Genomic DNA, 18,650 nt, shown 5'->3' on the forward strand with positions numbered 1-18,650 from the left:
AAATAACATTATAACACAGTTGAGTACACTTGTAGGCAAATGTGTTGTCTTTTCTTCCAACTCCCTGCTAATGACAGTAACACTGAGCAAATGCCTGTTGGAAAGACACCAAATGTGATTGTCTGAAAAGGAGCCAAGCCTGCAAGCTTTCCTGCAAAGTATCATGCCTGCAAAGCAAGCATGGCCAGATCTGAACTGATCTGCCTGCTCGCTGCGTCACACACATAGTGCAATTCTACATTGATTCTGCATATAAAGGCACAAAATACCATTGGGACAGCCTCCAGTGGGCTACATGAGAGTCTGGGATTGACATCGAGTCTGTCTGATCGTGTGTTCATGCAGCACACCACTAAGACTGCCTGTCATCCACTATGAGGCAACCTTAGAGCATTGCCACAATTGCTTTTGGTAACATCTAGTACCCATATTTAACTAAGCTTAAGAGAGACTTAGTTGCAGTTGTCCTTTAAGTGGGAAGTGATGCTGCAATTACACTCAACGCTGTGGCAAGAAGCAGGTCAAAATGCTGCTGCTAACCTCAGCAGTCATTAGAAGAGATGGCTCCCGTGACTCACCTGTGATCATGTTGGCCTTGGTCTCGGTAAGCCGAAACTGGCTCTCCAAATACTTTGGGAGAAAGGTGTAGAGACCGGCGATTGGCAAGATGTGAAGGACGCTGCTGGCCGTTCGGTACAGCAGGATCTCGTTCTTCAGAAGGCGCCGAATGGCGGTGGGGAAATCTGAAAGAGAAAGAGCACCTATAGAAAGCTATAAGTAGCAGCCAGGCAAAGCAAGATGTAGAAACGCAAGCATGCAGCGTAAAGCAGAAGCAGCAAAAGCAAGGCACGCACACGCAGCATTGAACATGTCACTCAACACTGCTACACACTGTAGAACGACACTTTTATGTTCCTTAATGAAGCGCACGAGATGAAACCGTACTATATTTGATAAAAACGTATGCCTGAAATGGTGAAATGCAATGCACAGGAGCGCTAACATGGGCTAGCTGGTATACATTCTTGAACAGAAGGAAACAGCACAGGGAGAGGTAGAAGAAGGTGTGAAGTGTGGTGCTGCTAGAATGTGTAAGGAGGCTGGGCTTTAAAAGCATGCATCATCCATGTGTTTTCTTTTAAAGATCAGCATTTCCTTCATCCTAGGTATTTTTTCATCCCATGCCTGCACTGTTCCTGATTCTCTGGAAATGGTGTGTTTCCAATGTTCAGTACCCTGATTGCACAAACTATAAAGAAAAGGAAGGAGCCAACAATTGGCGTACTGTATCTAGAACTATTTGTTCTACATGACAATGTCTACACTCGTATCCCATTACTTTTATTGCGACAGCAATTACATGGAGACTCCAGGCAAATTTTCGCCACCATCGTCGGTGCCGACATGAGGTTTCCCATAAAGACGAGATGCAATAAGATTGCAGCCACGCTGGGTATGCTGTATGTGCAAGGAGAAACAAGCGAGAGTGGGGCGAGAATGATGATGGCTTCGTAAGAGGCATATCATCAAGGGCACACGGGAGGGAGGCACCTAAGGATGCGCACCTAAGCGCACATCCTAAAGGAGTTGAGCACTTAAGGGAAATGAGGTGGGGAGACGACCGAGGGGAGATGAGCACTAAAAGGTGTGCCGGGATAGGAGGAGGAGGAGGGGGGGGGGGACAGGTAAGCAAGCATCTCCTCTTCTACTCCCACCATGCCTGCACTTCGCGCCATTGAGGGCAGCCACGAAAAGCCCTATCTTGGAGGCAATCTACGGTGTGGGCAAAGGCTAGGCTACCTGAGCGGTGCATGGTATTGTGTGCGCGGTGTTTTTCACGAGCCTAGTTCGTGTGTAAGCGAGAGGCCGTACGAAGGCGAATTCGCTCACCGCTGCTAATGCTCTTCATCGCATCAGCATTGTGACAGCGAGCGTTCACGATGATCGAGTAAGATATGTTCATGCTTGCCCGCACGTGCGTGACGCCATGCTTGCTAAATTAATTAATGAGGGAATGTTTACTGCAACTTATACAGCAGAAAAAGACTGAACTTAGCTTCGTGCAGTTGTCGAATACTTTGCTATCACTGTCAATGTTTTGCCTTTCAGAAAACTGCGACTCACTTTATGTAAGGGAGCGCATTTGCACATTGAAAGTTCACAGCAGCATGTGTCCGAGTATTCTGCTGAATAAAGTAAAGGTTACAGTGGCAATTTATAGGATACTGAGAGCACCAGCAACGGGAAAATTGCATTTGCAATGTATGTAATCCTGAGTTTGATACCACAAAATTCTGATTTATGTATTGGAAACTTAATGCATAGCCTATAGTAGCATTCTTGATACACTGGAGCATGCTTTCAGTTTTGGATAGTTCAGCAAACCAATGACTAATCAATTAGTTACTAAATTACTAATCCAATTTAAACAAAAATAACCTTTCACCATTTCTTTATTTTTGAAGAAATGTACTCTCCATGGACAGAAATAAAGCTGGAGAAGTTGTCCCAGTTTTCCTTGATGTGGAACGGTGTTTGGGCACTACAAGGTTAAACAGGTGTCTCATACAGTTAGCTGTAAATTGGCGCTTACTCAGAAATAGAATAAATGAGAATATGAGATGCCTAAATATGCTTTTACATCAGGCTGCTAGTTTTAGTCAAAGTAACTATATTACACCACCAACACAAACAACTTATTTGCCAGCAATATCATTCACTCAAAATAGCAGATGTACAGCCAGCTACAAAATCTTTTGCAGTAGGGAATTTTCAAGAATGTTACACTTCCTCAGAACTTTATGTCCCAGCTTGAAATTTAGGTGATAGATGTAAGGTTTATAGCGACAAATATTTACTGCACATTTCGATTCGAAAGCAGATGATTTCACTGAGACAAAGTTTTGAATTTTCTCAAATTCAGCACCTTCAAACTTTCAAATCTGATGGTAGTCACCGTCAGAAGCCTCAACTTGAACAACAAAGATACATCCACGGTGACTTAACGCAAACAAACACACACTTAAGGAGCAAATATTAAATTCTATGGATGGGAGACGCACTGAACAAGAGCGTTCAAAGCACCCCAACCATAAAGGCCAGAACACATGTACGCATGCTGACTTGCACAAGCTCGCATCCGCATGTCCACAAATGCGTGAACAGTGCAGCACAACTCGTATGCCCCGAAGCGCGCCGCAATCCCGGTGATCAGCTCCCCTCTGTTATTGCGCGCTCAAGCTGCCTTGCGTCGGCATGCCTGCAGCAACGCAGCTACGGCGTGGTGCCATCAACTCTCAGTGAGGCAAATTCATATCATGTGAGAATGTGCTTTTTCTTTCCTTTTTGTGCTCATCTAACAGCTCCAAAAATATAACAATTACGTTCATAGATATTGAAGCATCTTGAAACGCTGTGAGTAATAAAGTATGAAGTCATATGTGCCAAGGTATCTATGAGCATGAGCGCACTGTCGCGTATCTGTTCTCAATGCAAATCAGGTCCAAAACACTCTGAACTTCCAGCGATCGTCCACAGAGGTTTCAGCATGAAGCATGCAAGTGGAGCTACTGTAATTTGGTCGCATACTCTGATTCGGGTTTTTTCTGCTAGGGGCGCTTAACACTGCTAAATATTTGATCTGTTACAAGTATAGCTGTAGTATGTGCCAAACAGATAAGATGTAATTTTTTACAAAAACGAGTAGTCCATCGTTTTTATTGAAGTTTTGTTTTTAACGTCTGTGCTTTATTACTTGGAACAAGGTACTGAGACCCTAATGACATGCGATAAGCAGCAACCCATTGGTATCGATTGCAGTCCGGAACCTTTATTGATTCAAAGTGTAAGGCGGTAATATTTGCGAATGGGGTGGTCATTTTCTTTGAGCAGCATCATGCAGGTTCATTTTAAAGCAGTTTTCTCTTGATAACAGTATTATCTCAGCCAGTTTATGCGTCCAATTCTCGACAGCCACCACCAAGCGAGCGTGTTTAAAGACAGTGAATTTTATCAGCTGCAGCATTTCACTCGCATGACAGCTGCACAGCTTCTATAGTTAGTGATCTGCCACGTCTGGCCGGGCAATGATGTGTTGCTTGAAAAAGGGCGTTAGCTGGTGCGAAACTTCATCACTGAAACTGAGCACAGTCTGCTAGGAGACTACCCACAAAAGCGGATTAACCTTGCAGCCTATGGGCACGTGCACCAGTGAGTAAAAATGCACTCCTCTGCATTTTCAACTTAGAATTTCTTTGCATGCGAGGTGGATAAAGCAGGTTCCTGTAGTCCTTTCTTAAAGGGGCCCTGAACCACTTTTTTATCAAAGTGGAGAAAGGCATTTGAAGTGAAAATAGGCTATTTCTGAAATATACTTTGCCGCAAGAAGTACTTCAGTGCGTACAGCAGAAGCGGAGTTATTGGCAGTCAAACACGGCCTCTGCTGTGCTCCCATTCCTACTTCAATGCCTTGCACTGTGAAGGCTACGACGCAGTGGGGCGTGCCCACAACGCTCCGCCTTCTAAATGTCACCGTGGCACGCAGTTCAAATTACAATTTTGGATGTTAACATAGAAGCCACTACCTCCGATTTCGGCACCTATGACTTGCTAAACGTAAGCCAAACGCAGTTGTCCTCAGTGAGCTGCAGTGTGCTTAGCCAGTGAACTTGTGGCGGTAACTCGCCACGGTATCTATGCCATGTAGCCGACCGCAGCTTTATGTCAGCCATCTGCCAACAGCAGCCGTCTAAGGGAACGATGAAATAAAGTGTCCGATGACGAAATAAAGCATCCGGAAGAGAATAAAGACAGGGCCTTCTGTTGAAAAGAGAGCATTTGAGAGAAAGGTGACTGCGCAATCCGCTTGCAAGCTCCACGCACCACGTACGACAGCAAAACTTGGCTGAGATGTTCATAGCAGCGTATGCCACCCACGGACTATGTTATTTCACCAAACCCGAGGGGTGGTTCAGGGCCCCTCAAAAGCTACAAGACTTGCAGCTATATTTAAATGTGCAGGTTGTGGATTCCAAAGACATTTCCTAAAGCTCTTTATTGCTTTCATGTTTATCGCTCTTCAAAGGCAATTCAAACGAGGCTCTTGCTACTTTGCCATATTGGTAAAATCCCTAACATGGAGTACAGCAATAATTCGGGCTGTTTCTACATAATGATCCACTGCGATAATTCACTGCACACTAGTGGCCAAAGCACTTCCGATGACACAATTAGATTAATTGCATTTGACACATAATAAAATAACTGCATTGATTTTTTTGATTACTAGTATCTGACAGAAACAATTGTCACCTAATCAATGCATGACTAAGTACAACCCACACAAGGACACCATTGCAGGAAATGCACAGGCAAAACAGTGTTGCATATATGCTTTTCCATCATACAGTGTTGTGTGCACCTGGTCAGACATGAATCCCAACTTCACCCACACTTCCACTGCAGTAATCTATGCTGTTTCTTGTTCTCTCAACGCCAGCCTCAAAGACGCTACTCATCTTTGTTCACCCCTTTGGACTCCATTGTCTCTGGATGCACAAGTCAACAGCGAATGTGTCACAACTGGAAGTAACCTCAAGGGCCAGAATCTTCACAAGGTATATATATCTTAACACTTCACCTAGAACCGTGATTTGTTCATTTATTGGACTAAAACCTTAACTTTTTTCACCATTTTTTGCTTGCATGTTTGTCATGACTTCAACATTTCTCTTTTCAGGAAGACAGACAAAAGAGAAATTATTGGTCTGCAATCTGCCCACGCCAAGCTGTAGGAAGCTCAACGGTCACCATAACGACAGCAGATTCTCTTGAACTCCGTGCCTCACCATGAACTGTTTGCAAGTTTACCAGATGGAGGAGTGTGAGCTCTATACAGGAAGCCAGCAGTCTGCAGTTTTGTATTATACCAAGCAGGAACACTAACATTTTACATAACAGCTTACTTGTTTTTAAGGCTATTTTATGATAAGCACAAAAGTAACATGTTCAGCCCCAACTTTTCTAGGCATTATAACTGTGATGACCAGGGCAGAAACAAGGCAGCAAGCTCCCTACTTGCTAATGCACAAACTGTCATATGCTCTTTGCAAATCAGCTTGGCAGGCAATACCACTAAGTATCACATGCTTCCTCACAATAATTTTTTTTCCTGAAAATGCAAATATTAAAACGATGAAAAGCACCCAATGCAATTTTGAGGAAATGCCACCACATGGTGACTGAATCTCTGGCAGTAACTCTTACATGGTTGTTGAACAGTTAGCATGAATTCAATAACTAGGCTAGCCCTGCACAGTAAAATAACAGTTGCTAGAAAACTAAAAGGCAAGCTCAGACAACTGGCCTACTCCACATTTCACAAACATGACAAATTACTAAGAACAATTTTTCTTTCTCTTCAAACAGCTGGTGACAAAACTGTGCACAATGTTTTTCCAAAAGATTTTGAAATATACTCCGTGAATAGCAAGTTCCGCGTCACATTCAGCCAATCAACAGTGGACAAGCAAAGGAAGCCTCAGCACGGGAACTTGTCTTGGTCGCAGCCCTCACAAATATGTTTGCTTGTTGCAACAACGGCTCCAGGCTGAGGCTTCTCTTGTTCACCTCTGTTACTCAACTGAAGCGTTCAACACTTTGCAACTTCTTTGGCTTGTTTGAATATAAAAACAGATTTTTTTTTATTTCTTTAAATGATACCATAAATTGCGTTTTCCAAGCATCTGCGAGCATTCACTGGGCTTGCTTATATGTTTATTTAGTGTCCTTGTCACATTCACGCAATCTTTGCAGAAGTCCCTGTAAGTATTCTTGCCTCCATAACCTTCCTTGCTTTTCTATGAGTACTCTCCGCTTGTGTCAAAACCTTTACTGTGAACACTAAATATATGTGTGTGTGCGGCATAAATGTCAGGAGCAGACAATCTGTGTTGGAAAATTTACCATAGCATTCTTTTTGTTTATTTATTTTCCTACACTACATGCCCCTTTGTCAATGTGTTATGAAACGAATGGGACATTGTAGCTCGAGCTTATCTTGCCAACACTACATCTTTGCCGAGCACTTTTGATGTTTCCTTCTTAACTCTAGCTGAAATCGCAGAATGCAGATATTGTATGTATAGTGTGAAACACGGCAAGCAGCATGGTATGCAACTACAGTACGAGGGTAGCCCAGCATAAATATTGCTGTCCGAAGCTTCACTCTCCTTGCTTTAAACGGCACGCTGAACGCAATGAGAAATATTCGCTCGATTTCAGCTTTCAATTCCACTGATAGATCGCTATGTGTGCTTCTGTATGTTGCAAGCTCAGTGACTGACAGCGTCCACTTGACCTGTACAAAAATTGTGGGCATGTACTGCTTCATTCACCATTGACAATAAACAATGTAAGCTTACTTGTTCGTGGGTTTTTTTTGCTAGTTGAGGCTTCTCGGTCACCTGGCGACATAATAAAGATATCTACAGTCATGTTAGAGTAGTGTACACATGAATACCACCCTGATAGCGGTAACAAAATGCCCAAAACCAGCAAACCAGCAGCACAACCAGCCCCACCAGCTGCTACCGCAGCGGCCATATTGTTCCCTACGTAATGATGATGATATTAGTTTTGATGCTGACAGCGCCCTCCCTCGGTCGCATACTTTACTTCATGACGCCGCTGCAACCCTTATTTCTGTTGCACTGTGAAAGGTACGCTTTCTCTTCTCTAAGTTTATTATAAGTGTTCTGTGTGCAAACCGTCATTCCTCGCCAGGCACGGCAAGCACAAGACGCGTAGACACGAGCTTGTGCAGACTGGCAAGCGTACGTATGGTTTGGCCTTTAATCTCCAGTACCCTCCACAGGAGAAGCAATAGGGTGCTTAAGGCATATTTGGGTTAAGTATGATGGTGACTGTACATGTGAATCTCTCAGCACACGTTTTTAAACAAACATTTGCACTTCACTTCAGACAAGCTACGATCATATAGGAGTGTAATAACAATAATAAATTTGCATACTATGCCTCTTTAGCAGTACAGCACAATGAAAGGACAGAAATCTGAGCCGATTAAACAACTGCAGAGCACAGCGTTGGCATGGATGACTAGCATGCAGCCCCGGAAGGGAAGAAACGACGGGAGACGGTAGGCACCTCTGAGTGTCGGCTTGTCCTTGAGAGCCTTCTTGGCTCCGGACGGCGATGCCGGCGGCGAGCTGATGAGCGGCACCTTCTGCTGAAGCTGGTGCTTGGGGCAGATGGTGCCATTGCGGTCCAGGACAGGTCGCGGCACCCGTTGCGAGGACCGCCGCTGGGGCAGGTTGCGCGGGAACGCCATCATGGGCAGTGCCGTAACGATGAGTGCCGCGCCCACTATGAACACGCCGAGCCACCAAGCACCCACCCAGTGAGGGTTGCCCGGAGACAGGTTGGACGTCTCTGCGCGGTGACGAGCAGCACTTGAGTAACACTGTGTGCAGTTATAATAGATGTAAAGCACAAAAGGTTTAGACAGAATTGTGTGACTTGTGAAGCCTGGAGCCCCGACTGCAGCACATGACTGCCCACGAGTGCAATCACTCGAAACGTATGGAACATGCCTGCAAGGTTCATTCAGCAACAGCTTCTATTAGGCAAATACTGCTGCCACTGTTAGAAATGCACAGTTAACATGATCCATGTGGTGACTTTTCACAGACAACACATAAGCTCGTTGAGTGCACAGACTTCTGATAAGAGAGCTTTTGTACAGTGCATCATCACATTTTATAGCTCTCATATTGATGGATGTGGTATGCAACACCTCGAGAAACATTAGCATCAGGTTTGTAAACAGAGAGTCGTCCGTAAATTCAAGGTACATTCAAAGGCTAGGTAACACTACATACTTGTAGGCCACAGCAATTATGAGGCCTATATTAGTCCCACACATTTTAGCGCAGTTGAAACATGAACTCACCAAATGGAAAGTTGACATACACGCTTGTACAGTAGGAGCCAAGAAGGAAGCCAAATACTGGACCGAATATCCTGACGCCTATCGTGATACCTGTAAGACAAAAACGATAAGGTTGTCTAAAAATTATCTGATGATAGGCTTATTTGTTGAGAAACAACACAATCATCAAAGCTTCATTAAGCATGCAACACCAACTTGTAGTGTGCAGCGTAATCTGTTGTCACACCAACCACATATTATTGCAGCACATTTCTTTGTTTTGTTTGCAACATATGACAGCGACCTCCGAATCCCCTTAGATGCCCCACAAGCATTATGAAGTCCCACACATTATCCTGCTCTTCAACATTGAGTTCACTGTGCTGTCAAGTTGAAGAAATTGCAGCAAAGCCGAGTGAAGGGAGTCAGCAGACAGCAGGGAAAGGAGCAAATTAATTGATAACTCAAAGTGCTGAAGCACAAATTTGATTACAGTGTGCTATATTTCAACAATACACACACAACATCATCGAGACCAGTTCATAAACAATAAGCTCACAAACAAATAAGCTTCTTCAGCGAGAATGTGTGCTGTGGATGCACCCTCACCGAAATAGAGCGGAGACTCCCGGTTGGCAACATTGTCGTCGATGTATGGTATTCCGAGCGTGTAGACGGCTGTGGCGCCAATCCCAATAAAGAGCAGACTGATGAAGAACACAGAGAGCACCACATGTGTAATGCGGTTCTGGCTGAGCGGCCGCGTTGAGGCATCGCAGATGGCAGCCTGTCGCAGCGCATCAGCCACTGGACCCCCAGTTCCCCCGCCATCAGGGAAGAGGTGCAATGCGTCAGAGGAAGTGGCCGTCGTGGCCAACACTGCAAACAAGGCACGTCATTTTACACACCAATAGCAGCTGTGTAGCAGTGCCAAACAAAGGAAGTGAAAACCAGTGACTCCTTTGTTAAACTCAATTACTGCAAATAACGATCTGAAACTAATAATAAGTATGCAGGCACAGTTGCCCTACCCATACTTCAAAACCCTTCAACATTTCCCAAGCTCCACAAGTGTTGGGCACCTGACAACAGCAAGCATCAGCGCAGTGGCTCAGAGCACAGTTGTTGAGTGCAAACAGACACATACAGTTCATTTTGAGACTTATATCTGCAGTTTGCTTGTGGTTAGAAAAGGAGTCGGCATGTTAATACCACCTTTAAAGGAACTGGCCATGCTATGCAATATTTGTGTTCTGGATGCAGTAATCTATTTGCTGACCCTTTGTCCAAGCGCAGAAGGGCACAAATTCTTTGTTGTAGATAATACCCTCTCCAATATGTCTCATCTCACCCTCATCTTCAACGATAGAGGTGTATTAAACAAAGTGGGAAATCGAAGGTGGTGTGATTGCCACTGGTTCGTCATTTTTTCTTCCGTTCAGGTTTCACCAAGCCTCCGCACACGGCAGGAGTGACCCGTTTGCAATTCTGGAAGCATTCCTTTTAATTGACCAGGTCAAGAACGCACCTGCAAATAAAAGTTCCGTCTGCATGTTAGTGGCCTTTGTTCTCAACTTCAAAAAGTCAGCAATTGCTCGTGCACAACGAATTATGCTACGAAAAATGGCAGATGTGACATTATGACAAGAATGTGACAGAAAAGAAGATAGCAGTAAAAAGAATTAAAAAAAAAAGAAACATCTAGATGACACCTTAGTTGAGTGTAGGCCTGTAACAGCCGGATAGTGGGCTATTGGAACAGCAGAATGAGTTTTAATAGACAGCAGTAAAGGCAGCAGAAGATCACTCATGTGGATAGACGAGATTATGGAATTTGCATATATAGGATGGAAAGAATATGCAATTCGGTGTGCTGTTATCTTATACTTTCAGTAGGCGCGCCCACAACCAAAAGATAAAGGATGCAGTGCATGCACACATGCAGTGAGGCAGCTGCCTTGAGACAATCATCATCGAAAACAGACTACATCAGATGATGACATGAAAGAACCATATATCGTACGCTTTTCTTGTACTGCCACCTTGACAAAACTACCTCTGCGCATGACTCGGACATCTGAGCTCCTTCTAACACAGCTGAAATGGATGATGTACAAACTCAGGGTTTCATCCTTGTCACCCCATACATCTTTAATAAAGGGGGGGTAGGGAAAAGGAAACGGGTTCCTTGAAAGGAACCCGTTTCCTTTCGAGGAACCCGTATGGGTTTCCTTTGTAGCAGCTGCTACGAACAGGTGGATGTCTGATTTTCCCTTTATTAATTTCTTCTCTCCACCTTGCGGGTTTCCGCAGAACTACTACGCCCCATACATCTTTATATTTTATTAGTGTGCTGGACTACTAAAGGCATAGGAGTTGCCTGACACGAGACAAGGGTAACCGGCGATCCCTGAGAGAAGCCTCCCTGCTGCAAGGTGATGATGACGGTGCCCCTGCACTCACCTCCATCAGCGGCCAACAGCGCGGTCAGGTTGGCCGGCAGCGGAGAGGCAGAGGCAGCCTGCTCGGGCGCGTGGCACAGCTTGGCCCACTGCGAGGCGACGGTGGCGTTCTGGGCGCCACGGACCCTGGCCTGCGACGTGACCAGGAGCGAGTCGTCGATGAAGATGAAGTGTGGTGTGGCACACAGGATGGAGGCGACGGCGAACACAAGCATGCCGCATGCGATCCACTTGGGCCGGTGCCCCTGGCCCCCGTAATAGGTGAGCAGCAGCGCGCCACCGATCTGGCCAATTTCGGTGGCCGACATGATGATGCCTGTGGTCTTGCTTGGGATCTGGTACAGCTTCTCGATGGTCGTCAGCACGCTCACAAAGTATGTATAGTACATGCCCTGCAGCACGCTCGTCAGGCAGAACACGGCCAGGAATGCCTTCTTGTTGGCAAATCGCTGCAGCCATCTGGAGGGAATACAGGGCAGTGTGTAAATCACTCTTATTCTTTACAATTAAAGAAATGGTGGAAGCACGTGTTTCTTTGATTGCGATGTTTGAGCATCATGCACCTCAACTACTTATTAGCGAAAAACGGTGTTGCCCCCGGCACTCTGGTTTTTTACTATGAAAAGGAGCTTCAATTTAGACGATTTGTATCCAGAACCGTCAAAGTAAGATGCACCAGTGCTGAGTTTTTCTGTGCGGTCTTTTGCTGTTAGTTGCATGTTCGACATATATATAGACATGAGGTTCAATGTCTCTGGGACCGTAAAAAGGAACTGAAAATTAGGGAATTTGGTACAGCATTCACGTGATGAAACTGCTATGGTGGAAGGATTGAACTACAGTCGCCGACTGATTTCCCGGACTCTAAAAATTCGGACATGCTCGATTATTCGGTCTGCTTCGCGGCACCGCCATTCTCCCCATAGGCCATAATGTATAACAATTGCCGAAAGTTCGGACACCTTGCAACCTCTCGTCTGATTTTTCGGACACTCCTTGAGCCAACTCGATCGAGAGCACCATGCATTAACTCCATGGAAACCGACTCTGACCGGTGCATGGTTCGACTTGCTGAACGCCATTTTTGTTTTGAACAGAGCCTCCGTGCTGCCCCACGAAGTGGCGCTGCTGCAAATCCCCGCTCATCATCATCGTTTCTGCCCGGTTGAATAGAGTTGCTCTGCAGTAGTTCCGGTTTCAGCTTAGTAAGCCATGTCAAGACAATCCAGCAGCTGATTTGTTTCTACGCGCACGACGCTGCGAGCAGACCACATTTTTCTTTTGTGTGACTGGTGTCGGCATGGTGGTGTTTGCTTTGTGTGCTGTGTCGAGGTTCCGGTGATCCAACGCGGCATACGGAAACATTGCGTCAAGTGTCTAATGGCGCTGACAGAGCCCGCGCAGACTGCGCTGGGGAATGCCGGCAAGCAGGTGCCGGGAGGCCTAAGGTTTGTCACCTTCGGATGTGCTCGAAAATGTTCTGTTGAGACCTGCGCAGTGGTTGCATTGCGATTCCGGACAGTGTCACATTTGACAGTTTCCCAGGTGTTGACACTGCTGAACTGACATGTGCAGAACTCGACGACGGCGAGATCATTCGTAAGGTTTCTGCTGCACCGCTGGACAATGACTCTTAAGACGGAAGATGACGCACCATGTGCTACGCTGCCTCCCCATTAAGAAGTGTACAAGCAGTGACTGTGCTTTCAGCCACCTATAGTGACCGTACAACCCTCTCCTAGATTCAGGCTTATCTGATTGCGTGTAAACGGAACAGCGTGCAACGGCGCATTCACGATTTCTTCATGCCTACTGCCGAGGCCGAATAAGTGCGTGGAAATAAAGGATTTCATTTCTTTTTTTCTTAATCTGCTTTTTCGGACACCTGTTTATTCGGACATTTCCGCAGTCCCCTGGAGGTCCGAATAAACGGTCGGCAACTGTAAATCCCACAAAGGCGATGTAAAGATTGGATTTTATAAAATAGCAATCAATATGCACAGCAGTGCTGTAAATAGGGTATAACCTGATAAATGATTTCAGCGTTGACATCCGCTGAACAGTTCATCTCTTCCCAGGTAGGGATCAGCAATAAAAAATGTTGCTTTACTTGCACACTGGTGGGTGTGCTTTGCATGCATCATGTTATATTTCTTGTGCAAACACTTCCAGACTGCAGTGGTGCAAGATATGCCAAAAATCTGGTGCCCACGTAATCTGCGTCGCACATCACGCTGTGCTTCCTTTTGTTTTGAAGCTAACTTATCCACTTTTCTTTACTACTGTAGACAACCCCCACAAAAAGAAGTAAGAGAGAGAGAAACAGAAAGAAAGGAAGAAAAGGATCGCCAACCTGCACATATAGTGCAGGTACCAGAGGCCCACCTGAAAGCCAATACAGCACACGTCGGTCACTGTAATGAACACTACTTCTATCTTTGTTCTGGCGAACTGTAGCTTGGCTGAGAATCATAAGCTAATCCTAACAGCAGGATGTCAACAAGATGTTACAGGCTAGCTGCCTGAAAGACAAATGCATAAGCTAGAGCTTGCACACTATAGTTACTTCATGCATCATAATTATAGCATGCAAGCTCTAGCTTATACAGTTGTCTTTCAGGCAGCTAGCCTGTGACATCTTGTTGACATTCTACTGTTGGGATTAGCTGATGATTTTAAGCCAAGCTACAGTTCACTAAAACAAAGACAGAAGTAGTATTCATTACAGCAACCGATGTGCGCTATATCAACTTTCATGTGGGCCTTTGGTACCTGCACTATAATGTGCATGTTGTTCTTCCCCTTTTTCTTTTTTTCTTTCTTCTCCCCCTTCCACTCTCTTTTTCTTTTTATCCCCCTTAACCCTTCCTCCCGTGCAGGGTAGCCAACCAGAACTACCTCTGGTTAACCTCCCTGCCTTTCTATGCATCCTTTTCCCTCTCTCATGACGTAACCTGATGCTCACAAGTATATAAAAGCTTAGAAAGAAAAATAAGCAGGGCAGGAGATGCACACCACATTGATTAGTAAAGTGGTTCAAACTTCAAACATATGCAAGTGCTTGGTTAGGCATACATCAAAAATAGCTGCAGCTGAGAGTGAAGTCCTTGAACGTCCCAGAGAATTTCCAAATGCAGTCTGAGGTTCCTTACAACTTTGCAAATTACAAACTTCACTAATTCAAGAACGCTCTTTGACAACTTCACCAGTAACTCATCAGAATTAACCCGCAGCAGAGTAGACACAAGGTCGACTCCTGCACAGTGTTCTTCCTCGTACAACATTCTCCACATGCCTGTAATCACTTGAAAATCACCCATGTGCCCACAAAGTATGCAGAGCAACGGCTACAACAAGTGTTCGATAAAAGTGGTCCTGACAGCCGACAGTGCAAGTTTGCAATTAATAGCGTTTCTATGAGCAATAAAAAAAGAGAGGTAGGTCCTAACCTCGGTTTGAAGAACCAGAGGCCGCATATAGAGTCTGGGTCCTCTTCAGCATGCACGGGCTGCAGGACTTTGCAGCTGAGCCCGTCGACGCCGCCGTTCAGGCCCTTGTGGTGGTTGTTGCCGTTGGACTGTGGCAGCAGCAGACCGTTGCCATTCTTGAGCTTCCCGGAGTCGTCGATGCCTGCGCCGCTGCACCCATTTGTGGTACGCTGCCGCGCTTGGTCGTCGCCGGCCATTGCCACCGCACCCTAAGGCCGTCCTAATTTGGGGAGCACCGCCTGGACCCGGTTACGTCATTGTCGCCTGCAAATGAAAGGAGATTCCGGAAATGGGTACTCTGAATGGAAAAAAAAAACTGATGGTTCTACGTCTCAAGTGAAGCTGGGCAAATGGCAGAGGGTTACCATAACACCACACATATAATATATACGAGAGGTTTTTTGAACGTTAATGGACATTGTTAATTAATCATTTTTCATGTAGTACAATTTTGCAGAGGTTCAGGAGTTTATTGTGTCTTATATAATGACCCTGCATTGAATATTTTTTATTGTACTAAAACAGGCCAATACCCCCCTCGCACGCTTGCGCGTGCGCACACGCACACACACACACACCCATCCTGCATCCTCGAAATTGTCCCTCGTGTACTGGCCCTCGAACTGTAGGTGCAGTACACACCAGTCTGTAGAAATTCTGTAGGTTTTTGCTTACAAAGGTTACTCACCGTCAACAAGCGGTTACTTTATACGCTGACGTACGGTCACTTTCAGGCCTTATACCCTCTGTCAAACGTATGCAACATCTCGCAGATGCGCAACGAGCTCGAGTTCTGTCGCGTAACAAAACGCAGTTGCGTGGTAAAAAGAACTCGCAGCGAACACCTCTGTAATATATAACACTTCACAGAAATTCAGAAAGGAGCCTGCCCGCGCAATGGGACAAGGCCTTTTTTTTTTCTTTTTCCACCACAAGCAGCACGAACACGTACGTATAGGAAGCACACATGTGCATCCATGCTGGCGCTAATGTACCACTCGTCCATTATTACATTTCTCGTTTTCTTTTTTTTTTCCCTTCTTTCTCTCTTCTTTCTTCTTTCTCCCTTCTTTCTCTCTCTCTCTATCTTTGTCGCAATGGTGCGTGTGTACACTGCGTCCTCGTTGACGGCGCCCGCACCCGATGCGTCGTCTAGTCCTCCTCCCCCTTCCACAACAGACACAGGCACACACACACAGACAGACAGACAGACAGACACACAACCTCGCATGCCGTTATCGGCCGGGTCACGTTCCTGCGGCCCAAGGGGCCCAAGTGCGTGTCGGTCAGGCCACGCCGCGCAACACACAGGCTAGCACGCCTCACGCGCCTTCAAGCAGTGCAGGCCCAGTCCTCAAATCTCCTCTCGGATTTTTTGCCCCAGCCCGGCGGGCGCATTGTTTCTACAGAACCGCGCAGTCCTATATCCAAGTCGTAGACGTGACGTCAAGCAAATCGGTGGGAGATTTGAAGCATATATTATACTCACTTCGTATATATTTCATTTATTACCCCGAGTCGATTTCACTTTCACTTACTGCCGCCTTAAAGGAGACACACACAAAAAAAGTTGAGTAACGCTACATGCATAGACTGCAACTACACAAACTTCGAATAGCGCTGAACTTGAGGATCTATAAAGTACAGAATGAGGCGAGAACTAGTGACGCCGAATTGAAGTTCCCGCCGCATAACGCCACGAATTTTCTGACAATGTTCGAGTGTTTAAGAGGATGTTAAATGACCACACTACATCTCTCTGGACTGTCAAAGCATTCCTTCAGAAATCCATTTGGACTTACTCTGCCGAGAAAAGTTCCCTAACAATGGCCGAAAATTGAGGCCGAGCATCAGTTAATTGAATTTCGCGCCCAAACCGTACACATCCCGCGTGGCCTCGAGCATTTCACACACAAAAAAAAGTTAGCTCGAATGATAGGGCGTTTCAACGCAGAAAGAAATTACCGAAAATTTTCTGGGTTGATTCTTTCGTTCCTACGGAACTCAATGAAATCCTTACTTCATCTATATAAACGGTAGAAAACGCTGCCGAAGGCGTAACGGGCTGCTGAAGCGGGAGCTTTAAGCTGGCTTCCCCACCCCGCTTTCCAATGCACGAGCCTTGTTAAGCCTTCCCCTATCGGTAACGATTGACACTTTCGGTGTTCAATAATTTACCAACCAAGTCCAACTTAATGTAAGGGTCAGGCTGCATTCTAAATCTCGCAACGGCTCAACCCCGCATCTTTCGGAGAGTCGCCCTGCCCAAAAACGGCCAGGTTCACATAAGGCAAAAACAGAACGACATTCCTGCGACGTCGTGCACTGGAGTCATAAGCGCGACGAAATTAAAGACATGGGATCCCACACGGCCGTCGTAATGTATTCGGTAATAATCAAGTCTTTCCCGCCAAGGACGCGAAAGTAAGATTTTTTTCAGGCGATATACTCGCACAAACTGATTTCGTGTTCCCATTTCGGGTCCCCTTACAATATCGGCGTCACACGGGCACTTTCGGTCGAGCCGAATCGGGATCGGATTTCTCGATAGCGATCCAAGATGCCTGTGTGACACCTGTACAAAGAGAGTCCGTGCGCGCCTCCTATATAAAGGTGTGCACACGTGTGTACAAAGGCATTCCCGATGAGATCGACACCGGAAGTCTCCTGGGGTCTCTGTTTGTAAACAGCCGAAAGCGTCGTCTGGACCACGTCTGGACATAAAAAATCTCCAAATGCGCGAACACAGTATACTCTGCGCATGCGCGATCGAATGATACGACGCGATATAGCTTTCACGGCGGTGTATACCCGCGCGACTGCATCGAGACGGAGGTCAACTACTTTGCATGTCGCATACGCGAGCGCGCATCCTACAGACGTGCAAGCGCTATATCGAGACGGCGGGGCGCGGAAAAGCTAGGCGGGACAGCTTTTGGATGCAGAGCCAAAAACTCGCCGACGACCGCGCCGACCGGCACCGAGTTCGGAACGGCTTTCCTTCCGGGAAATCATCCTGATCCGTCGCCAGCATCTGCCTACCAGCGTCGGCCACGTTGAGGCCCGCGCGAAGTCCTTTTACAAAGCTGACTTGCGCGCGACGATAATTATTTGCGTGCACCCCTCCACCCCTGCGCTTTCCTGCATGAACCTGGCTATCTGGCTTCGAAGCTGTACTAACGTAGCATAGGCCGGCCGTTTGTCAAAAGAACTCATCCCTACGGCCAACCCAATAGAATCTTATCGAAGTGCACCTTAAATGCACTGTTAAATGCACTGCAAGAGCATTTAAATTGAACGTCATTTATTTGTGTATCCGCCAACTTTCCTGAATCTGGCTAGCTATATATGGTCTCGAAGATACCAACGGTAAGCGCGCGCGAGAGAGAAAAACAAGAATGATCGTCATGGTTGGGTTCGGAACGAAGAACCCCACGGCTGTGAAACTGGCTCTTTAGGTGTCCCACTCGGAACGCAAGATGATGTGACAACACCGTCCCTGCGGCAATACGAAAATTCGGCTGCATTATTCCTCATGACTTCAGTTCAAGTGAACTTATATAAGGTTCGACATCTCATGGCAACCCACACGAAAGACACCACAACACGGGGCTTCAGATTTGCATTGATCATCTGGGGTTCTTTAATGTGCTCCGAAAGCACGGTAGACGGGCGTTTTCGAGGCCGCCGGGGCCTGGAAATTTAATTAACGTGAAGCCTCGCCACGTTTCACAGCAGAACGCCATAGCAACT

The 18,650-nt window shown here is 46.1% G+C and overlaps 1 protein-coding gene across 4 annotated transcripts in view; it reads right to left on the minus strand.

Moving 5' to 3' along the window:
* The window catches only part of LOC126522830 (solute carrier organic anion transporter family member 74D-like), a 181,316-nt gene that overhangs the window by 11,282 nt on the left and 151,384 nt on the right, over positions 1–18,650 (minus strand). The window contains exons 4-10 of one of the 4 annotated variants that reach the window (XM_050171659.3): positions 14,859–15,161; positions 11,411–11,868; positions 9,557–9,826; positions 8,969–9,058; positions 8,164–8,448; positions 7,422–7,463; positions 579–743 (exon numbers count right to left, since the gene is read on the minus strand). In XM_050171659.3, coding sequence (XP_050027616.1) covers positions 579–743; positions 7,422–7,463; positions 8,164–8,448; positions 8,969–9,058; positions 9,557–9,826; positions 11,411–11,868; positions 14,859–15,094 — 1,546 coding nt within the window. In that variant the 5' untranslated portion in view covers positions 15,095–15,161. Of the gene's footprint in view, positions 1–578; positions 762–7,421; positions 7,464–8,163; positions 8,449–8,968; positions 9,059–9,556; positions 9,827–11,410; positions 11,869–14,858; positions 15,162–18,650 lie in introns of all 4 variants that reach the window. The other 3 variants (XM_055066578.2, XM_050171661.3, XM_050171660.3) reach the window with 3 other exon arrangements.

The sequence above is a fragment of the Dermacentor andersoni genome, chromosome 6, assembly GCF_023375885.2.
Source record: "Dermacentor andersoni chromosome 6, qqDerAnde1_hic_scaffold, whole genome shotgun sequence".
Taxonomy (NCBI): Eukaryota; Metazoa; Arthropoda; class Arachnida; order Ixodida; family Ixodidae; genus Dermacentor; species Dermacentor andersoni.